Here is a 23825-nt window from a genome sequence, read left to right as displayed (position 1 = left end):
GGAGACAGTGGGACTAAAAATGCACACATTCAGCCCCCCATCTTTAACAACCTGTGTTTATCTGTAGGTTGTGTTTTGTTTGCTTTGGGGTAGAGAAGAGGGGATGCAATGAAAATATGGGCCAGCTCTTTCCAATTTATTCCTATTTAGTCGGGATCCTGCTGGTTACACTGATTGGTTCTCGAGGGTTCTTCCGCTGCCTTTCCCGAGCAGGACAGCTCCCAGTGCCTCACTGCCCTCACTCCAACCAGTGGGCAGGCTGCTGCTAGGTGCTGAGTGCCAGAGCGCCACGGGCTCTAAGTCCCCATCACACTAAGTTCATTTGGAGCCAGCCGAGTCTCCACAGGGAGTGCTCAGAGGCAACATTCCAGAACAGCCCCAAGCGTCCTTCTCCCTACCCCAGCTTCAAGACTGCAGTGCTGGGTCGAAAACATCAGGATTGACTGCATCTAGCCTCATACATCTTAGTCCAGCCTTTCATTCTCAGGACCTTAGATTCTGCACCTATAAAATGGGATATGGAATTGAGAATGTTCTCAGACTCTTTTTTTTTTTTTAGCTCTAATATCCTAAGATTCTATTAAGAGGGAAGAAAGTAAAAAACAAAACCAAAAACCAACCTAACAAAATAGTATAGATAGCCAGATACAATCAGTTCATCAGTTTTTTGCTGCATGTTTATCATACAATAGTGAAGGATGTGGCTCTTGCTTTCAAAGACTTTGCCACATGGGTAGGGAGAGGTATGTCACATATAAATAACTTATGTAAGATAGAAAGTGGGAGGGCCTATCAGAGTGCAGTAGAGACTATATTGTAGACGCTCAGAGGAGAGAGATGATTTCCAACTCGGGAGAACCGGGAAGGCTTCACAGAAGAGGTCTTCCATTTGAGACACAACTAAAGTAGGGGATAGAACAGTCTCTGAAACAACACCTTCCCACATGAGTCTTGAAAAGTTTTGACCAGGAACAGACCCAGGTGGAGGTCTGGGGTATGTCTGGGGGGGTTTGGCAAGTGATGACAGGTGACAGCCCAGGGCAGGAGCATCTGGAGTCAAGAAGCCCCAACGTGGGGTGATGAGGTATCCTAACAGGTTGTCACAGGGTCTGTCAGGAGCGAGGGATAGTTAGAGACATACACAGGCAGGCAGCATTAAAATCTGTCCACAGGGAACGTGATGCTAGCCACCAGGCTGTAGTTCAGAAGCAAGATTCTAAGTGAGGAGCATCCTCAGTAGAGTGGGCTTTGCCAAAAGCAGAGCAGGATTCCACTCACAGAGGAACCGAGGAACCAGTCGGGAGACCCAGGAGGGACTCAGACACAGGCCAAGAGACCGGTGTCTGGTGTCTGCTGGATCTGAACAGTGTTGTGGGAGGATTGATTCTTGGGGGTAAGATCAAGCCTCGCTATCAGACTGAGGTGTGGAAGAGCAGGACCATGGCGATGTTGAGTCTGAGAACGTGGAGAATCTTCCTAGTTTGGGGACAAGACATGAGCTTGTTGGGCAAGCAGGGGGAGCAGCACTTAAGAGCACTCATCTATGAGAAATTGAGAGGTTTCAAGGTTGGGAATCATTTGCGATGCTCAGTAAAGGATGTGAATGGAAATCAAGAATAAGGAGAGCATTCCAGAATGGTAGCAGAAATAAAGAGGAGCGGTTGAGAAATGCAGAGCAGGTATAAAAACTGCAGGTGGCCCAGTGTGGCTGAAGCATAGATTGGGAGAGGAAACGCTAGGGGACCTCAGTGGAGGAACAGAGCAGCCTGAGGCCACCATGGAGGCCGTGCTTAGGAATCTGTAATAGACTCCACACGCAGTGGGTCACAACGAAGCGGGCTCATTAAAGCACCAGAGGCTGGAGACAAGTTTGGGATGTGTCAGACAGGGAGGATAATAATGAGGGTAATTGCAGGGAAATGGCAAAGAAAGACAATATATGAATGTAACCTCGGGGAAGGAACTTTGAATTTTTTCCATATGGTACCAATAACATCTTCCACTGGCTTTTTTTTATGTAGAAATCACTGCAGCTGGTATAGGCTCAACTAAATATGCATGCTGGCTCTCAAGGAGGAGAGGAGTCATCTGTGACCTTGAAATAGGGTGCTGCTAACAATTTATGTGGGGGCTCATCTGAGGAACAAGCCCATTGTCATGACTGACATTACAGTGTGACATTGGGCCAATAATTAAACTAGCTAGTACTGATTAAATTATCATTATTACATCTTATGACAGCAGCTACTATTTATTAAGTATCTGTTATATACCAGCCAGATTCCATATCTTATCTCAGATCCTATATGGCCAGTATTATTATTTCCATTTTACATATGAGAAAGGTGCTTAGTGAATTAAGCAACGTGAGCAAGTTCACACAACTCGTAAGTAGCAGAACTAGGTTTCAAATCTTGGTCTGTCTGAACTGACACCCTGAGATCTTTCCAGTAATGATCCTATATTGCCTCTGCCTACTAAAAATAGTCTTACTTATGTATATTTCCGTAGAAAGTATGTAAATCTAGCTCTTTCCCTCTTTGTTTGAATTCTTGTAACCAGAACAAAAATACCTTTAAAACATCACATGTATGTTTTGTACAAACTGGAAAAGTACTTGTAACTTTTCTTTCATTTCTTACAGTTTCACGGTCCTTTACTCACCTTGGTTGACCTCGTAGATCTGTGTGTAGATATTTCAAAAGGTTGTGTCTACTTGGAGCAGATGCACTTCATTCACAGGTATGGTGATAGTCTAGATGCAAGGTTCTTAATGGACATCGACACAATACTCACCTGAGGTTTGGGTAAAACATACAAGATAATTAAACATTTCATTACTTCAAAATAGCAAAGGTTTTTTTTTAAGATTTTATTTATTTATTTGAGAGAGAGAGAATGAGAGATAGGAGCATGAGAGGGGAGAGGGTCAGAGGGAGAGAGGGAAGAGGGTCAGAGGGAGAAGCAGACTCCCCGCTGAGCAGGGAGCCTGTTGCGGGACTCGATCCAGGGACTCCAGGATCATGACCTGAGCTGAAGACAGTCGCTTAGCCAACTGAGCCACCCAGGCGCCCCAAAATAGCAAAAGTTTTTGTAAAAGCTCTCTCTTCTCTAGAGACCTAGTAGGGTTCTTTGTCTGATCTCTGGAACTTTATTATTAGCATTATTAAACATAGCTTCTGCCATAGGGATCTGGCAGCTCGGAATTGCCTTGTCTCTGTGAAAGACTATACCAGTCCATCACGGGTAGTGAAGATTGGGGACTTTGGACTCGCGAGGGACATCTATAAAAATGATTACTATAGAAAGACAGGGGAAGGCTTACTCCCCGTTCGGTGGATGGCTCCAGAAAGTTTGATGGATGGAATCTTCACTACTCAATCTGACGTATGGTGAGTTTAACAGGACACAGAGGAATTCAGGCAGAACCAGCCAATGTCAGAGCCAGAAGGGAATATAAAAGGTCATCTAAACTTGTGGGACTATTCTTGGGTCTCAGTATTTTCACCCCTCACCCTCGTCAGTTTTGATCCGTTATCTTACTAGTATATGTGAAATAGATACATTCACTTCAAGTATTCTATCACTGTCCAAAAGCGTAGTGGCTAGGACTAAGAGGAATTGGTACATATGACTCGATGTCCAAGTGTGTGTCCAAATGCCTACTCTTTTGGGATGTGTGGTCATTAATTTATAGGTAGAGTTTAAATCATGGATCTCAAAACAATATGACATTGGGAAGATTTGGGCATCTCTTTATTATTAAGATAGGGCCACTCGTGTTTGCTTGTTGACCCCAAATTTTGATTAGAGCTACTCAAAATGTAAAGATTTGTTCAATAATTTTTAAGCTGGACTGGACCCAGGCAAAATTGGTAACGAGATAAAATTAGGCCTGAGTGTTGCCAGTTCACTTTCAGGCCTTTCCCCTTCATGTTTACTAGCAAGGGGAAAAAGGTGAAATGCTTTCTTGCTTACCCCTACATTAGTCTGCATGTTGATGTTATGAAAGCCTTAAGTAATGGAGGTCTGCAGTGCAGTTTCAGCTGAGAGGGAGGAACAAAGTGTGTGTGTGTGTGTGTGTGTGTGTGTGTGTGTGTGTGTGTGTGTCCCCTAAGCCTTCCTATCACCTTTGAAGTGTTGCTAGTAGGCAGTTGCTTTTCCTACTTTTTCTTGAGGTCAACTTGCTTTTAAGTCTCCCATTTGCGTTTTATGGGGCCAATAATGCCAATCACATAGTAGATCCCAAGAGCCCCAGGAATAATTACATTGGACAAACTACTCTAAACGTGGTGTTTGTAATAAGTGTAATTAAAGTAAACTCTTTAACATCCTTAGGTCTTTTGGAATTCTGATTTGGGAGATTTTAACTCTTGGTCATCAGCCTTATCCAACTCATTCCAACCTTGATGTTTTAAACTATGTGCAAACAGGAGGGAGACTGGAGCCACCGAGAAATTGTCCTGATGATCTGTAAGTTAATTATGCTAATATAAGCACCTAAAAACCAAAAACATGTGCCCATGCAATTTTATGCCTCACTGGCATGGTATTTTAAAATAAAACCAGAACTTATATATTTGTGTTGTCTACATAGAATGTAAGTTGATTATAACATTAAATTTACTAAATACACGATGGTCTCTTTTTATATATACATGAAATTTCACTTCAGAAACAAAATTTAGAAGAGCAGAATATATTTATACTCTTGATAGATGAATTCTAATAAAGAAATAAAAGCACTGTGTATACACACACATACTCTTTTAATTTTGGAAGATCTAATTTGGCTAATACCTTAATTTGCATATTAGGAGATCCTATTAAAGAGGAATATATTGTTTAAAAGTTAGATCGCCTTTGTTGATGCAGCTGATACTGGGACATGGTACTATTAAAAATTACACAGGTTGTGATCTATTTATGAACTTAACACAAAGTGACTAAGAATTAGTGACTCTATTAAACTGATCCTGGCTACTAATCAATTCGTGATTCCCAGGAGAGTAAGTGATTTTGATCTAATTGTAAAGAAAAATAAGCCCAGTTATTTTGCTGAGTAGTAATCTGTCTTCTTGTGAAAAACCTCAGCAGAAATAACAAGTTTTAAAACTTTTTCTAAGAGATGTTTGCCCCAAGAAACTTCAAAAGGAACAAATCCTAAACAAGTATAAAGTCCTCTGTTACGTGCACGATATCAAGCCACGTATTATATGGAATACATAGGTGTTTAAACCATGGCGCCAGCTCTTCAGCATCTGAGAATGTATTTTGAAAGAAAAGAAACACACATGGAACAGTTGGGTAACAAGCCAACATGTAATAAAGTGCTAAACTGTGTGGTACAGACAAGTGCAAAAGGAATTAGCAGTATGCGGGTACGCACCACGGCTGTACTGCCTTGACTATGCTGTGTTATTTTAGAGGATTATTCAGACTGGAGCCAATGGATGATTAAGAACTGGGCACCTTGGTTGGCTGTTCTACTGGTGAACATTTTGTATTATTTAAATCTTGCGGCCGGAAGAAGAAGAAGATTTGAATCGCTGCTTGTTTCTGATTGGGCTTTTACAGACTCTGGGACATTTACAGGGAGATCAGATGTACACATACCTGATCAAGTTTGGTGACCGTGCTTAAAAATGATTCATGGTTCTTTTGGGGGAGATGGAAAAAAATTCTGGAAATGGGAAGTCAGAAATTAAACAGAATTTGAAAACCTTTGGTCTAGGGTTTGAGGAAAAACCCCAGCATGCCTAAGCATGAAATATATTTTTATTGGCTAGCAAACTAATCACTGCTCTGCATCTCTTACATATCTATCAAACACTCAGAAGTTTCCCTCAGAATTTCAGTTGTACCAAATTTTTATTATCCTGTTAGAATTTTATCTGGCCCATTTCCCACTGGGAGGTACCATGTACCTCATCACAATTACCCAATTTTTTTGGATAGGCATTTTAGGAATCAGTCACTGAATTGTACATTTTGATTGATGTGTTCATTTATTTTGGAGAGGATGGAGGTGGATAATTACTGGGTGGTTGTGGAGCAGAAAAATGTAGGTATGTTGAACTTTGCTCTACCAAGGTGTATCCAGATATGCAACTAGAAAGAGGAGGAAGACAGGATGCTAGAAAAGTGCTAGAAAAACATTCCAGTTTATGGGCAGACAAAAATATTCTATGTAACATTTATGTTCTATATTTATATAACATACATTTATATAACTTCTCCAAATATATAACTTAATATTCTATATAACTTTATGTTGAATAATTCATTGGTTGGATATATTATTGCCCTAATTTTATAAAAATATCATTCCCTTAAAGCCCAGATTTTCCATTGGTGGCTTTGAAGTTCATTTGAACACCGGTCACTAAAGAGTGAACAATGCTCTTAGCCCCCTAACGGTTGCATGCTCTCAGAGCCCTGGGAAGGGTTAAGGATCCATGGCCAACCAGGAAAACAAGTGTGCTAGGAAATGGAGCTCTCAGCCATGCCATTCAATCTGGCCACGGCCTTAAGTTGTCATGATAAAGATTAACTACTCTCCTTAGAGTACAGAGGAAACTGATTTTTATTTGAAGCAGTTCTCTGAGATCACAGGCCCAGCTTAGAGGGTTGAAAGTCTGCACTGAGCCGCGCTGCACCTTCTATTCATTGCCTAAATGCTCAGCACCTGGACGCACTCTGGGTCAGGTGAGCCCATAGATGGCTACGCTGTGCTCAACTATTAATGGAATGCAGGAGTTCAGAGCATTCCTGCCCTTCTTTCCATAGCCTGGGATGTATGGTGGAAAGCCCGGTCCTCAGTATTCTCTTCAACTTTCAGTTTGCACAACATCCACGCCACTCTTGAGAAGAAACGGGATCAAAGGGCAATCTACTTCAAGTGAGAGCTCTTGGGGGTTTTCTGACAGAGGTGTCACAGCAGTAACTGAAACTACTGGAGAGAATCTCAAATGTAGGAGGTGACAATGGGAGGGCATGAAGGTTCACCATCTTATTTTTACCTCTTAGAAAATATGTACACCTAGATGCTAATTGGGCCTCTTTGGGATTGGTTATAATGAGTAAGGGAGTTCTGGAAAATCTGTATTTTATGTGCTTTGTTTCAATACCTATAGAAACTCATCCCCTTCATACTGAAAGATGCTGTGAAATCTTCATCTGTTAAATTTCAATTGCTTTATGAATTCAAGGACTTTAATACTCACGGAGACCAATAATGAACATGGCTAATGAGTCTCATGCTATTTTAAAAAAACACTGAACATTGAGGCAAAGAAGAGTAAAGGGTTGGCATGGTGAATGGAGGAATTTGAACCTGAACACTTAGCCAAGTGAAATATTTCAAGTATGAGTGAGTATTTTGTAGAGCTAGAAAAACCAGCCTAGGGAAATTTTAACAAAGCGAATGACCTGTAAGTTTATTTAGAGTACTGTGCTCGAATATTTGTAACTATAACGTAGGGTGAGTGCGATATTGAATTGCGGCAAGTGCAGGATTGTAAGGGGAGACCCGATGCCAAAGGTATAGTTGCTGTTACTAATTTACCTGAAAGATAGGAGAAATGCATGTTTTAGGAGTTGTTATATTCATAAACTCCTTTTTGTTCCACTGCCACCTCAATGCTGTTTAAGAGTGCAAGTTGCACTCCTTATTTTTAAATGACTATTGCTTTCTAGAGCTCCTCTTTTCTTTTCTTTTTTAAAAAATTTTTTATTGTTATGTTAATCACCATATATTACATCATTAGTTTTTGATGTAGTGTTCCATGATTCATTGTTTGTTCATAACACCCAGTGCTCCATGCAGAATGTGCCCTCTTTAATACCCATCACCAGGCTAACCCATCCCCCTACCCTCCTCCTCTCTAGAAACCTCAGTTTGTTTTTCAGAGTCTATCATCTCTCCTGGTTCGTCTCCCCCTCTGACTTACTCCCCTTCATTCTTCCCCTCCTGCTATCTTCTTCTTTTTCTTTTTTCTTAAAATATGTTGCGTTATTTGTTTCAGAAGTACAGATCTGTGATTCATCAGTCTTGCACAATTCACAGCGCTCACCGTAGCACATACCCTCCCCAATGTCTATCACCCAGCCACCCCATCCCTCCCACCCCCGACCACTCCAGCAACCCTCAGTTTGTTCCTGAGATTAAGAATTCCTCATATCAGTGAGGTCATATGATACATGTCTTTCTCTGATTGACTTATTTCACTAAGCATAACACCCTCCAGTTCCATCCACGTCGTTGCAAATGGCAAGATCTCATTCCTTTTGATGGCTGCATAATATTCCATTGTGTATATATACCACCTCTTCTTTATCCATTCATCTGTCGATGGACATCTTGGAAGAGCTCCTCTTTTCTTAATCTAGGGCAATTCCCTGCTCCTTTGCTCCCGGATGGTGGGAGAGAAAGATTTGGTATACTATCAGGTCTATGTATTTGCCATCAGAAATTTAAGAATAATGATTGGGTTCAATGTAAATGAAAGCCCCTTAGACAAAAGACAATAGGGATGTCTGTTGAAATAAGTTACAGGGATTAAACAAGAGGTTGAACATCTGGAGGGTCGTTTGAGTGGGTGAGAAACAGAGTGGTGACTGTTAGGAATGGCTTCTTCCTCCTTGCACCTCCTTCCTTCTCCCCTTCTTTCTACCTTCTCACTTTTTCTTTTCTCTCCTTCTGAATCATCTCTGTTAAGTATCTTGAGACCTTTACAGAAATGAAGCAGTTTAGGGAGCCTGGGTGGCTCAGTCTGTTAAGCGGCTGCCTTTCGCTCAGATCATCGTCCCTGGGTCCTGAGATCCAGCCCTGCTTTGGGCTCCTTGCTCAGCGGGGAGCCTGCTTCTCCCTCTGCCTGCCACTCCCCCTGCTTGTGCTCTCTCTCTCTTAAATAAATAAATAAAATCTTAAAAAAAGAAATGAAGCAGGTGGTAAATAAATAAAAAAACTTCATAGTTAACATATGGCAAGTCCTGAGAGATTCTAATTATTTTTGGCAATATCTTTGAATTGCAACTGTATTTTCAAAAGGGATATGATTCCTATGGCAAAGTATACTTTCTCCTCACAACTTTTAGGACAACCCTTAGGTGAATCATCAAGATTCTGCTTTAACTATTGGTTAAAATTGCATGATCGAATATAGTTATGATATTTTATTTCTAATAAAGAGTCTAATCATCCTTCATTCAAATCTTTGTATCACCCCTGTTTTTAAATGAGAGGTTATAAAGAAACATGTAAAAGATAGGTTCTCAGCCTTGATTCTCATTTTTAAGAAGTAGAGCCAAGTTTGGCACTTTATATTGAGAACGTAAATTCCTTGTCATGTATCTGAAGTTATCAGATGAATACTGGAAATAGACCACTATTGGGTTTCCCCATAATACTCTGATATTGAGTACCAACTCTGACCTGAGGTGCTTGTCAAGAAATGAAAGAGATGAAAGTGGACTTTGCAGGCCGTACTATAATGGAACGGAGGTTTTCCATCATAATTTCTAACATAGATACTAGCTATTTTAAATACGATACCTATCGTGATTTCTTGGTCATTGTCATCCAGTGATCGAATACCTTACCCTAGCACCACTGCCATTACCTTAGTCCAAACCATCATTATCTCTCACCTCATCTTCTTTAATAACTTCAATAACTTCTTTGCTTCTCACTTGCCTCTCTACAATCCATTCATTCTCCACATATATCAGCTGGAGTAATTCCCTAAAAATGTGAAGATCATGGCTTCTTAAAAAACTTCAACAGCTTCCCATCATAGTGCCATAAAATCCAACTCCTAGCCTGGCCTATGAGACCTGCATGATCTCCCCTTCTTCTTCTGATCTCCTTTCACACTCTCCCCCTCAAGGATGGCTCTTTGGCCACACTGGCGTTCTTTCAGTTTCTAAAATGAGCCAAGCTCTTTCCAAATTTAGGAATTTACACATGCTTTTTCGTCTTCTAGTATGTTCCCTGCATCCCATCCCCACCCTGTTCCCATGAGTAGCATCTTATTTTCCTACAAAGTTCCTTGGCTTAAATGTCATTTCTTCTGAGTGTACTTCTGAGAGCAACTTACTAAAAATATTCCATCTCTATTAGAGATCACATTTGTTTTCTTTAGTACATTTTTTTAGAACTTGTAATTTGTAATTGTATATTAATCTGTTGATATGGTAGTACGAATATTTTTTAAAGATTTATTTATTTATTTTTAGAGAGAGTGAGAATGAGTAAGCCAAGGGTGGAGAGGGAGGAGGGGCAGGGCAAAGGGGAAGAGAGTCTCCAGCAGACTCCACAAGGAGCACAGAGCCCAACACAGGGCTCCACGCAGACCTCCATCCCATGACCCTGAGATCACCACCTAAGCCAAAACCAAGAGGCAGATGCTTAACGGACTGGGTCACCAAAGTGCCTCAGTAGTACCAATATTTTTAGATAGTTCCCAACTTATGTTTCATTATCAGTTTTTCTCTCCCTGCCACCAATCTGCCCTCTAGCTCCAGGAAGTAAAAAAAAAAAAAAAAAGAAGAGCAGGTACTTGACCTTTTTAGTAAGTCATAGACTCAAAAGCCAGGTTTGGAGGAGAGAGAGGTTATCTAGAATCCTTTAGCTCCTTGTTGGTATGCCAAATGCCAGGTTTGAGTGACTAAAACCTATAATTCTGTGTAAGGATAATCTAATTAAAAAGAGGGAGCAGTAGAAACCCCATTCCTTCCCCGCCGTTGAGCCCTGGGGGAAGTGGAAAGAAGAGACCTTGACGGATAGAGGTGGGAGGGTGAGGATGTTGGCTATCCAGGTTCTGAGAAACCTCTTGCAGGCTTCAGTTAGACCAAGTATGGGCAACTGCCCACCTCAGCCAATTTGGGAGGATGGCAACTTGATCATTGAGCAGGGGACCCCTCCCCCATATTGACATGGAGACCCAGCATCAGGAATAAGGTAAGGCGTGTCCAGACAGAGAAGGTCAAGCTTGCACTTCCAAGCCTCCTTTGTTTCCCATGCAGCGTGAACATTTTGTTGAAAACTAGAGATTCAGCCAAGGAGCATCCTATAGGGACACAACAGAAACAGGAATGGATCCCCTGGGCCTTGTGAGCATATACAGGACATGATGCAGTCTCAGAGAAGGTTATGGCTAGAGAGAGGAAAGGGAGAAGTTCAGCGGGAGCTGGGTGCAAAGAAAATGTAAGGAAACCATGGGCTGCCTGTCTTAGGAATGGACCAGACCAGTCACTCCTCACTGAATTCCTGATCATCCTACTCTGATACAAGCAAAGATCCGGAGGACACAGAGGGGTCCAAAGGGTTCTTCACTGTGCCATTATAAGTCACACAGGACTTTCACCCAACATCTATGCTGCCACCATCTTGTAGAACAGGACAGAGGGAGTAGGAATAGCATAAAAATAGAGATTGAGTTACTAAGCAGAGAAGACTGAGCATGACTCAAAAAGATCATTTAAAATATTGAATCACACCAGGTTTTAAACTGCATTGTATTTAATGAAGTTAATTTTTTTCCTCTTAGGTGGGGGCTCCAAAAAAGACCTAATTAATAGCAGACAATGTAAAAGAGCTACATTTTTTCCTGTTCATAGGAGTTGTAGTGAGATAGATTTTTGTCACCTTCTTACATTTACTGTTTGTAGCCCTATGAGGACAGGAACCACGCTACCACATCCCCAGCTCTTGATATACTGCTGGTATATAATAAGTGTCCAACAAATCTTTGCTGAATGAATGAACACAATTAAGAGTGCTACACAGACATTTCTTAGACAACTGTTAAGGAAAAAATAATGTTTAATAAACCAGCTATTACTGGGGCGCTTGGGTGGCTCAGTTGTTAAGCGTCTGCCTTCAGCTTGGGTCATGATCCCAGCGTCCTGGAATCGAGTCCCGCATCGGGCTCCCTGCTCCTCGGGAAGCCTGCTTCTCCCTCTCCCTCTCCCCCTGCTTGTGTTCCCTCTCTCGCTGTGTCTCTCTTTGTCAAAAAAATAAATAAAATCTTAAAAAGAAAAATAAACCAGCTATCACTGTCTGAGGAAACTGAGTCTCTTACTTAACCTGACGGTATAATGAAGAGTAAAAGCATTATAACTGGATGTTTCTACCTCAGGTTCTGCCACTCAAGATCTATGTGGCTTGGAGTAATCTTAGATTTTATTTTATTTTTTTTAAGATTTTATTTATTTATTTGAGAGAGAGAATGAGATAGAGAGAGAGAGCACGAGGGGGGGAGTCAGAGGGAGGAGCAGACTCCCTGCTGTGTAGGGAGCCCGATGCGGGACTCGATCCTGGGACTCCAGGATCATGACCTGAGCCGAAGGCAGTCGCTTAACGAACTGAGCCACTCAGGCACCCTTAGATTTTTATTTTAGATGTCAGTGTATGAATGTAAAAATCTTCTTAGTCTTCAGTAATTTTTACAGCTGTCAATTCCCTTATGCATTGAGTAATTGTTCTCCAGCCATCTATTTATCTGTTTATTTGGATTAATAACTGTTAAAAATAATAGCTTTTCAAAAGAAATAGCTTTTCAAAAGAAAGGTGTTATGTAACAAAGGTAGTAATATTGCAAGGCACTATTAAATCAGAAACCAAAGATTTTGTTCTGGTTTATTTATATTAATTATGGAAAACTGGCAATAAGTCAAATGTGTTGCCTTCTGAAATGATCTTACATGGACTATCAGTACTGGTTGCCTGATGATCTCCAATCACCGTTTACTTTCATGTCTTTACCCGTGTATCCAGGTGGGATTTATTGACCCAGTGCTGGGCTCAAGAACCTGAACAAAGACCTACTTTCCACAAAATTCAAGACCAGCTTCAGTTATTCAGAAATGTTTCCTTAAAGAATATTTCTCAATGCAGAGAAGAAGCAGACCCCAGTGGAGTCATAAATGAAGGCTTTGAAGGTAAGTTTGATTCTTTTTCAGAATTTTCTGGTTTTCTTTCCAGTGTGAACTGAAGAGGTTAAAACGAGATATACATAGAAGACATTTATGGTGAGTAAGAAGAGTAATATACTGGCACCATCCTCATAACAATGAAGTGCTCATTGTACTCCTCTTTGGAAATTATTTTTATTTGTGCCCAAAATTAAAAAAAGAAGAATTGTGAGATGGCCCCTGGATTTATCATCTAAGATAGTAAGGAGGTGAATTAACATGTTAGAAATCTGTTTTCCTTCCCCTCCACCCCTCATACGAGTTTCAACCTCAAGTGCAGAGCTGAGTTAATTATAGAGGGTTAGTTGGTGGTACATTATGATCATTGGTCTACGCAGGGCTTCTCTCTTGTTTGTTTTGTCCCTTTATCTCCATATTCTTCTCCTGTTCTACTTCCTCTCTCCTCTGGCCAGGCAACCATTCTAATGCCTTTAATGTGTATCTTTTTATTTGTATGTTTTGCTGCAGAGTGTGTATTGTTTTGCACACACAGATGCTGCTGTGTTTGTAAAGCTTCTTTTCTTTTTCATTGAGCCCTGTTTCTAAGAGCCATCCGTGTTGCTATGTATGTATCTAATCATTGCTTCTAACTGCTGAGTAATTTTGTGATGATTATTGGAGTGGCTCACGCCTTGTTAAGGTCTAGTCTGAGTCCACAACCTCAGTAATTTGGTAAATGAGGCAATAATCTTCTGGAACCATTCTACTGTGATGGACAAACTAACCGTTTTTAGTTCAATGAAAAGCACAAAATAGAATTAAAACCCAGTAGTCACTTTCATTCCCAAAATCAGATTTATAATATGTTCACCTCCTTGGCTGTAGAGAAATGAATTCTAAAATGAGCCACTTCACTTGCTCTAGAACTCCTTCTGGCTATTAAAAGTTCCCAGGGCCCTTTGTGAATGCAGACATTTTTGCTTAGAAATAAAGCTGGCAAGATGGACCACGAGTCAGAATCTCTCAGAAATCAGGCCCCCATCAGGACTGATGATAAGAGGCTGACGGCCGTCGCGGAGTCCAGAGTGAGACCTTTGCCTGGAGTGATGCTCTTGACTAATAGCAGGGAAGACGACAAGGCACATGATGAACATCTGCTTGTCTTGCATGCTGTATTTCTGAATATGTATTGGGGGTAACTCAGACTCCATGACATGCATGGAAATAACACGGATCGCATCGCTTCTTTAAATGAACAGTCAGTGACAGACTGGAAAGGGCTGTGCTTGTCTTGAGCATGCCTCGTTACCCTCATCAGATAAGCCTTGGTAACAGCCCCACACTGGCTCCCCCTGCTTTCCGGTCTCGGAACCCCGCTGATTCTGAGTGTCAGCAGCCGAGCCCTGAGGGGTGCCAACTAGGGCATCAGCCCCATCCTTGTGGAGGGTTCTGTGCATATAGGTACCTGCGTGAAGACCACACAGGATAAGGAAAAACAGACCGGAAGCCATTCTAGGTACTATCAAATCCTCCTCATTTTCTAGGCATTTACTTAACGTATTTCTCTAAATGGAATTTTGATAAAATTAAAAAAAAAATTATTTCAGCAGGTATTGACTTGTTGCAAGGCATAGTGTTAAGCACCTAAGTTTAATGTGTTCCTTTAGGCTGTTTTAAGAAAAAAAAAAAAAAAGGAGGCAAGAATATTTCTTTCCCTTGAGCAATTAAACTCCCTTGATTTTCTTTAATTTTGTATATAAAGTTTAATAGTGAGCGCCGCTTTTATTGGCTGTCCTTGTCCCAGAACTGCATCCCTGTCCCTACTATTCTGTTGAAGCCATTTAAATCTGCTCCTCTTGGCCTGGTTCTTATTTGTGGTAACTACACATACAGAAACTTGAGAGAAACTGCAATCGGGGTTGTTTACCAATATGTAAAAGGAAATCTTTTGTTCCTAAGATAAATAAATGGCAGTAACTGAGTAGAGCCCACTGTATAGACACGTGAATGGCAAGCAGAGTGTGGCTTCGCGTGCCTGGCGTTGAAAGAATGTTTTTCTTACTAAATCACTGCTCTTATCTCTGCAAGCAGCATTTAACTGAGAAGACCCTGATTCAAATTTGTGACTATCCCATTTGTAGACCTTATAAAATTAAGCACAATTATTATCGTTTTAAAGCCTTAAGAAAGAATTTCTATGTTATTTGACATCAGTCATCGAAATGACTCCTGATTCCTTTCCAGTTTTCCTTAGAATTTTTCCAATAATTAATCTGTCACTGCTCTCGCTATTCTATTTCATAACTGCATCTACATTTTCAAGATCTTTGTTATGAAAGTAATTTATGTTTATGGTTAAAAAACGTATAAAATTATCTAAACAGAATAAAAAGCAAAAGTCTCCTACTTCCTCTCTACCCTTACTCTCCAGTGCTTGCCATAGTTAGCAACTTGGTTATACGCTCTTAGATATTTTATATGCATATACAACCATTATAGAAATATTTATGTATGTTTATATGTGTATTGGCTGGATTCAGAGATAAAACTGATGTAATCTAGAGGACTGAGTGGGATATAGATTCTCTGGTCAGGGCGATACTATCTTTTTTCTAGTAAGTGAGCTGATGTGTAAGGATTTGGGGAGCAGGAAGCATTTTCTCTTGCCACTGAGAGGGAGTTCGTGTTCTGTGGGAGTCCAGAGGAAGGACGCCAAGTCCATATCATGTGTCAGAGAGTCAATAAAAGCCAGTGGGAAGGGGTTACTTCCAAGCTGAGTTTTGCAGGGAGGTGAGCAAAACAGTATTTCAGGAGAGAAGGCACAGTATGTAGAAAAGCAGGGAATAATAGAGAATGGGGTGTACACGGAACTGCATGTAGTTTATCACATACGAGGCTGGGAGATGGCAAGGGAGGAAATTGGAGGGAGAGTGGTCATACATAAGAAAATCAGGTAAAACAATGAAAATGAGTGGGAGCTGAATTAATGAATGGTAACAGGTACAGAGAGGAGGAAACAAAGTCCAGAGGTAGATGTTGTAGGACTTGGCATCTAACTTGAGTGACAGAGAGAGGAGACAATGGTGAATCCTAGTGATTTGTGAAAATAGGTGAAAAGTGGTGCTCTTCCCAGAGGCGGGGCATAGGAGGAAGAATAGCTTGGCACAGATTTGGTTTCAGCTGGCTGTGGGCTAAGTGGAGAAACCTCATATTCAGTTGAAAGATCTGTCCTATAAATATAGGTAGCTGAAGTCAAAGGTGTACATGAGGTCATTCAATTAGAGTGTATAGAACAAGGAGAGGAGTGAATGGTGGAGGGGACCTAGAGAACAGCCAAGATATTAGGGACTGGCAAAGAAAGATGGTGGCACAGAGAGGAGAAGCCAGAAAGGGACAGGAAGGTCATAAGAGAGTGTTGTCATATCCAAAGGAGAGAGGCTCGTGAAGGAGGGAGTGGTCAAATGCCGCAGAGGTAGAGAGTTCCGGGGGGTGCAAGGATCTTACAATTGACATGTAATGTATTCTAAAATCTAACTCTTTGCTCATGGAGTCCTTTCCTTCTAATGTGTGCAGACATTTTATAAACATCACAGAGGCTGCCATAAGGGGTTTAAGAGGGCCTGAGAGCTGAGCTTTACCTTAGCCTCTACCAGAAGTCTCCGTGAACCCGAAAGACAATCTTTTCACTATGTTGCATTACCTAGTTCATCTGTGAGGCTGAGATAAGTAACAAACAATGCTCACATTAAATATAGAGAACAAAAACCTTTTTGTGAATGGTTTTTATTTATTTTTCTCATCTTTTTTTTTAATTTAAATTCAATTAGCCAACAAATAGTACATCATTAGTTTCAGATGCCCAGGGCTCATCACATCACGTGCCCTCCTTAATGCCCATCACCCAATTACCCCATTCCCTCACCCAACTCCCCTCCAGCAACCCTCAGTTTGTCTCCCATAGTTAAGGGTCTCTCATGGTTTGTCTCCTTCTCTGATGGCTTCCCATTCAGTTTTCCCTCCCTTCCCCTATGATCTTCTGCACTGTTTCTTGTATTCCACATATGAGTGAAACCATATGATAATTGTCTCTCTCTGATTGATTTACTTCACTCAGCATAATACCCTCTAGTTCAGCTAATCTTATTGTAGCCCTTCTTTATGTGCCCTTCACTGTGCTATGTGGGTTAACTCATTAAATACTCAATAGTCTTATGGCATGGGTATTATATCACCATTTTACAGATGAGAAGACAGAGATTTAGCAGTTTGCCAGTGGCCATACTGCTGAGGTGGGGCTGGAGTATGGCTTCTACTCTCAGCCTTCACAGAAACATGGCTGTCGTAAGGAAAATACTCACACGCTTTCCCCAATTTGTTGTCAGTAGTGTGCTGTGCAGCTAGGCATAGTGAAAGAATTACTTCTGGCTTGCTAGAAAAGATACCCCGATTTGTCCTGGTCATTTAGGTGCCAAGTTGTTGGCAGGCTGAATTAAAATTCTAAGCAATATTCAAAAAATAGTGAAGCAGACAAACATGCAGAGTAACGATGCAGGAAGAGTTTAACAGGGAATATAATCAAACTTTGGATAATTTAGATAGAAACAAGCAATTCTGTGCCATGACAGAAATTCAATTTTAGTAAAAGAGAAATTCTCATTCTGTTATTTACAATGAATGTAAATCCTGCAGGTAAGGAATAGAAAGAGATATGGGAGTCACTAAAAATTTTGATTATTGAGATGTGACTGAACAAAAGGGGCAGAGAGAAGAAAGGGACTGACAGGCAGAGTATGCATATTTGCAAAGGATAGAAATCATAAAACAATCCCTTCAAGGGAAGCCTAGGCTTAATTACCTTTTTAATAAGAGAGAATGTGTTTAATAATAGTTTACCGCTCTGCAGACTGGTGGGCATATTTAGCAAAGGAGTAAGATGTCTGTCTTGACTGTTACTATTGGAGATACATAAGAGGGTAAGAAAGCCATTGGAAGGACTTTTCTTAAAAGAGAAAAAAAAGCTGGGGGTGGTGGGCATTAGGGTTGCAGGGAGCAATAATACCATGCTTATCCTATGGTCCCACTGACCTAATGGGGTAGAGAGGGGATAGAGAGAGATTAGTAACATATCTGGGCATCTAGTAAAAATATCCCAGTGACTTCATCCAAACATTTTTGTAAACATCACCTCATCAGTTCCAGAGAGTTCTACAGGAAACAAATCTAAATGCTCCTCTGCTGTTCTAAACATAGCCAGTCAGCCGGCATATGTCTCGTCTGTAAATACCCTGTCTTGCTTGGAAGTCTTTATTTTAATATTTCCCTCTTAAAGAAAGGATTGCTGAGCACATGCTATCTTTGTTCAGGATCTCTGCCTTAAGGTCTGAGCTGCAGGCTTTCTATTCAGTTTTAAACAAAAATAAACAAACAAAACACCCTCCTCCCCACCATCTCTCAGAAGTTCTTTATGCAATAAGAAGATGTACTAATTGCTGAAAGCTTGCCAGGGTCAAGTTACTAAATATTGCTCTAAGTACTCTAAACCAATGAAGAAGTTAGCTAATGATTTTTCTTTGATGTGCGGTGCCAGAATTTGTCAAAAGAATTTATCTGCCTTATAGAAAAGTTTTTTTTTTTTTCAAATAACTCAACAAGGGGCAAAAAAATAAAATAAAATAAAATAAAATCACGTATGGGTTGAACGTTTCCAAATATGCTATTTAATGGATTAAAGGTATGAAAATGAAGCTGCTGCTAACATGAGTAGCTAGACCTTTATTATAGGTTTAAGTTTTGAAATTTTCTCAACTTTCCTTTAGCCTAGTTTCTTTAAGCCTTTTCAGGAACATCCCAATTTCCTCAATAATCTGGGCCCCTGGACAATTTAAAGTTAAATATCTTATTTCTTCCTATCACTTTTTGATATTTTTGGTTGCTATCATCATATATAGAAAACTGTTCTTATGAGTGTCTCAATGGCTCTTAGTGCATGTTGACCATAATCCTAACAGCAGGACGCTTCCAAAGATTAAAGCACTTAGGCATTAACCAAGCTTGGCATCTGATTTCTATGGGGTTGATATTTTATAACACTACGTGACTATCTGTGTGGTTGCAGTGGCCTATCATGATGTTTGAATGATGAAGAGGAACACGAAATGATGGCCAGGAGTCTGTGAGCCTGTCACTCCGCCATCTTGTCCCTCAGCAGTGCGGGAAGGTGGGCAAACAAATGCGCACCTCATAAGACAGAGCAGGGCCGGTGGTTCATGTGCTCTTACAATAAAATAAGATTCGTAGTTCAGGCAGATCCATTAAATTCCATTGGCAAAAAGTAGCTACAGTGGTTCCTCCTTCAGTCCTTTGACGTTGTTTCTTTCCCCCATATTTCCATTTAAATTCACTCCAAAGAAACCCAACCTGGGTGTACATCAGGGCTAAGGGCAGAGGGTTGGCAACACAGCCGACCTCACCCTCCTTAGTGACACCCATCTGGATGCTTCTTGCTGGAAGAATGATGGAGACAAAGGAAGGACCACCCTCTGTTGACTGAAATGTTTCTGATTTGTAAAATATGGTCCATTTTGAAAGAACAGTAATATTTCTAATCATAAATTTTTCATCCAGGTAATAACACTCGGCAATTGGAAAGCACTGATCACCAACAAACAATTCCCATAATACACATTTATATATTTATGTTTATATTGTGTACTTGTCCCTTTTGATTACCTAGATTTTGTGAAATGTTTCAGAAGCTCTGCTATTAGGTTTCTGCAAGAATTCTTCTACTTTTCTATGGAAAAAAGGTCAGTCTTTAAGTAGAGAAAGACAAACTAATAATGAGCGTAATTGTGAAGAAGGCCGATTACCCTCTAGCTGCCCATTTTTCTGCCCAGCCACCCTGACCCCACACATGAGCATCCAGAGTCTGTGCCTCTCAAGAACTTCTATGGGGCACACTGCCCACCCACTTGGCTCCTCCTCACAGAGCACAGCAGCTCTGCCCTTCCATCGGGGAGGGTGAATATGGGGACACTGTCTGGGTTCAAATTACAGCTGTGTGACCTTGGGCAAGTTATTTAAGCCCTCTGTGCCTTAGTTTCCCCAAATGTTAAATGGGGATGCTACCAACATCTACTTAATAGAAGAGTGAGTTAATATACGTATATAGTTTAGGACAGTGCCCGGCACATAGTACATTCTCCGTGTGAACAACAACAATAATGATCACTGTTATTATATTTCATGTCATTTTCCTTCTCCCTCAACTTTGTCATCAAAACTTGCCAGGCCTCTCCATTTCCTGTCAGCCTTATGAGGTCATAAGCGTGCCAGTTTATTTGCTAAGTAGTACCAATGCAATGTGCCCCGGGGAGACAGACAGCTGAGGGGGACCATTCACACCAGTTCACACTCAGGGTGCTCTTGCTTCAGGGTCCTTGTTCTCCGCTGTTCTCTTTCCCTTGAACTTGAACGTTCTTCCTCAGATACCCAAGCGCTGAATTCTCTCACTCAGTTCCGGTCCCTCCCTGCCATGTACCTCGTTAGAGAGGACTTTGCTGACATTTCATCTAAAGGAGCGACCGCCTTCCGCCCCCACCGTTATTTTCTTGCCCCCCTTTGCTGCCACTCGTCCCCACCCAACACAGACTTAGTTGGCTGCTAGTTCATTGTCTGTCTCCCCCCCATTAGAATGTAAACCCCAAAGAGGAACAACTTCGCTTTGTTCATTGTTGTCTCATCAATACTTAGAACACAGCCTGGCATGTGTTGAGCATCCAATAAATATCTTAATATATGATTAAATTACTCAATCGAAAAGAATATATCTTTCAAGGTGGATATTTTAGCGGGCGGACTAAAAGGTAAGCACTTTAGACAAAAAGGGCCATTGTAAGGCCACTTAATTCCTACCCCTGAGGCTGTGAACTGTTCACTTACGGCAGAGTTATCCTCTCTGCGCTCTCCTCACATTTTGCATATCCCTTTGTTATATACAGCACACATTGTCCTTCTGTAGTAATGTTTCTGCTCCCCTACTAGACGACAGTAGCCTCAAAGACACGGAGCATATCTTGTTTCTTTGTATTCCCTGGTGGTTCTCATAAGTGCTTGCTGAACCAGTGTTTATGGTTGGTATTGTTATAATTCTTGTACAGTCTGTATATTAGAGATACAGAAAGTCAAATAGATACTAGTATAACTTTTACATTTTTTTTTTTTCACAGATGAAGATGGCAGTGTGATCTGTTTGAATTCAGGTGATGTTATGTCAATAGCCTTAATGGAAACCAAGAACCAAGAAGGCTTAAACTATATGGTACTTGCCACAGGTTGTAGCCAAGGTGAAGAAAATTCTGAGGGTCCTCTAGGCTCCAAGGAATCTGAATCTTGTGGTCTGAGGAAAGAAGAGAAGGAACCACATGCGGACCAAGATCTCTGCCAAGAAAAACAAGTGGCTTACTGCCCTCCTGGCAAGGCTGAAGGCCTGAACTATGCCCGTCTCACTCATAGTGGATATAGAGATGGCTCTGATTAATAGCTCTGTTTGGGAAATGCAGAGTTGAGATAAACACTCTCATTAAGTAGTTACTGAAAGAAAACCCTAGTAGAATGAAAGATGTGGTGGTACTCTATGACTCCAAATTAACACCGAAAAGTTCCTGACTTCCTGAATTCTTGGTTCCAAGAGCCATTTGATTTCAGTTGTGACAATCCCCATAACAACTGCCTAACCTTCAGCAGAATTCCCAAGTGAACCACTAAACATTTGGAAAGCTAGGAAGACTCAAGGATCTGGAAGGGAAACTGCCCTCCCCTCCCTTGAGGCCCCTTAGTCCATTGCCCACCCTTCAGTCTGGGCTGTACCAGAAGCATCTTGGTTAGATGGTGAGAGACAAAAGAGGTATGTTCAGGAACCTGAAGGAGGGGGATGAAGAGCATGCTCAGGGGGTCGACTGAGCTACAGATATATATATCTGGAAATGACTAAGTAACTCCACACATACAGAAGGAACCAGCACTTGGGACATGAGAAATCATTTGGAATGCTATTACTACAATAAAATATTGTCTTTAATGACTACTCTAAAGAACTTTGTATTTTGGAGGCTTGGAAGAGCAGCTTCAGAGAGCTCTAAGTCCTAAAGTTTAGCATTCCACGAACTTTGGGTTATATAAAAATCACTCTGTGACTTGTGTGCTGCTATGGAATTTAGCTAATATAAAGATCGTTTTCATTTGCCGTATCTATCTTATACATAAAATACTTAAGATTACACTTAGTATCAATTCTCCTTAGAACTAAATATAAATGATTGTATGATGTTAATTTAAGCTCTGTGATTTTTTAGCAACTACATGAAATAATAGATTTCTAAATGAGAACTATTAAAAAAATTTCTTCAGAGAAATGCTCTGATTTAAAGCCAATCATGTTTTTGCAGTCACCCATTTAAATCTGAGTGCCTCAATTGCTCCAAGGGCAACGCTAATGAAAGCATTCTGTGTGTTATCAGTTGCAGTATACAGGATGTTTGCTAGATATAGAAAAGACTTTGATTATAAAATTTGCTAAAAACTACTCCTGGAAGAGGACCACATATCCATTTGCACCGGGGATAATTTGGTTCTTTTTTTAACTTGCTTACTGCCTGAGAGGCTGCACCGATGGTTGGCTGCATGGTGAGGGACACAGGCAAGTCAGTGTGTGAGTTCTGTGGGGGATGGCCCCCAAGGAAACGTCCAGGACCTGTGGCCTCTGCTATAACTGTGATTCCACGGAACGAGGCGGGATATTTTCTCTCTAATCTTCTGATGTTCTAATGGACATTTATCATTCTTCTCAAATAGCCCAGCATATGACGCCCCTTGCCATGCTGGGGAATTCCTCCACCTGAATCTTCTGGGTGGGAGCTACATTCCATTTGCTTCCCCCAAGATCTCTTGCAGCAAGAAGGCAGGCATGTGACCCCCACCACTCAGACACACCTCCCACAGGTTTCTAATTGAGAGGTAAGGAAGCAAAGAAACAGGGCCCACAGTGAGTCTTCCCAGGTGGTAGCAGTGACTGTAGCTGGTCTGACTCCTGGCATCCAGTGTCCAGGGCCAAGAGAGTCTGCAGAGTAGATCTGGAGCATGGTGCCTCTCGCAGTCCGGGTAGCCAGATTAGACTGGTTCTGCTGTCTGCTTTTAGCCAGTGCTCCGGCTCCAGTCTGGCTCTCAAGCCCTCCCAGGGATTTTGTGAATTACCCTCGTATCCTTTTAATACATGCTTTTCTTTTAAATCAGCCGGAGTCAGTTTCTGTTGCTTGCAACCAGGACTTTCGCTCTGCCAGTGGCATGGACCTTTATTTTGGAATAGACAAAGAAATGAAAAGTGTGTAGAAGAACTGGGTTTTCAGTACATTTGCATTACAATTTGGACAATAGAGAAACTTACAGAATATCTGAAGGGGAAGAGCCCATAAAATATCATGTTTCAGGGGCACCTGGGTGGCTCAGTTGGTTGAGTGACTGCCTTCGGCTCAGGTCATGATCCCAGGATCCTGGGATTGAGCCCCGCATCAGCAGGGAGCCCGCTTCTCCTTCTCCCTCTGCCTGCCGCTCCTTCTGCTTGTGTTCCCTCTCTCTCTGTCTCTCTGTCAAATAAATAAATAAAATCTTTAAAAAAAAATCATGTTTCAGCGAGGTTATAAATTAAATTAGTAGTTTTTTAAATAATTCATAATGAGTAATATTGGTAGAAATATTTAATACAAAATAAAATAGTGGCTAAAATCTCATGGGTAAAATTTATTATAAAGTGATAAAATACAAATGACTGGTAATATTGAAAACTATATAAGTTAATTCTGGAAAAATTAGACCTTATAATCAAGAGGGGAAAATTGGCAATGGCTAAAAAT

The 23825-nt window shown here is 41.0% G+C and overlaps 1 protein-coding gene across 8 annotated transcripts in view; it reads left to right on the top strand.

Annotated features, from left to right (window-relative positions):
• The window catches only part of ROS1 (ROS proto-oncogene 1, receptor tyrosine kinase), a 108591-nt gene extending 85044 nt beyond the window's left edge, over nt 1-23547 (top strand). For 5 of the 8 annotated variants that reach the window (XM_073893830.1, XM_073893829.1, XM_073893831.1 and 2 more), the window contains 5 exons: nt 2645-2742; nt 3189-3392; nt 4339-4473; nt 12782-12945; nt 21147-23547. In XM_073893830.1, coding sequence (XP_073749931.1) covers nt 2645-2742; nt 3189-3392; nt 4339-4473; nt 12782-12945; nt 21147-21457 — 912 coding nt within the window. In that variant the 3' untranslated portion in view covers nt 21458-23547. Of the gene's footprint in view, nt 1-559; nt 594-2644; nt 2743-3188; nt 3393-4338; nt 4474-12781; nt 12946-21146 lie in introns of those variants that run through there. The other 3 variants (XR_012378542.1, XR_012378543.1, XM_073893834.1) reach the window with 3 other exon arrangements.
• Nucleotides 23548-23825: the final 278 nt, after the last annotated feature.

Source organism: Callorhinus ursinus, unplaced genomic scaffold (genome assembly GCF_003265705.2).
Source record: "Callorhinus ursinus isolate GAN/ISIS: 27379988/994484 unplaced genomic scaffold, GSC_fseal_2.0 scaffold6, whole genome shotgun sequence".
NCBI classification, from domain to species: domain Eukaryota; kingdom Metazoa; phylum Chordata; class Mammalia; order Carnivora; family Otariidae; genus Callorhinus; species Callorhinus ursinus.
The sequence above is the reverse complement of the archived record's forward strand: the minus strand, read 5'-3'. Positions and strand labels throughout refer to the sequence as shown.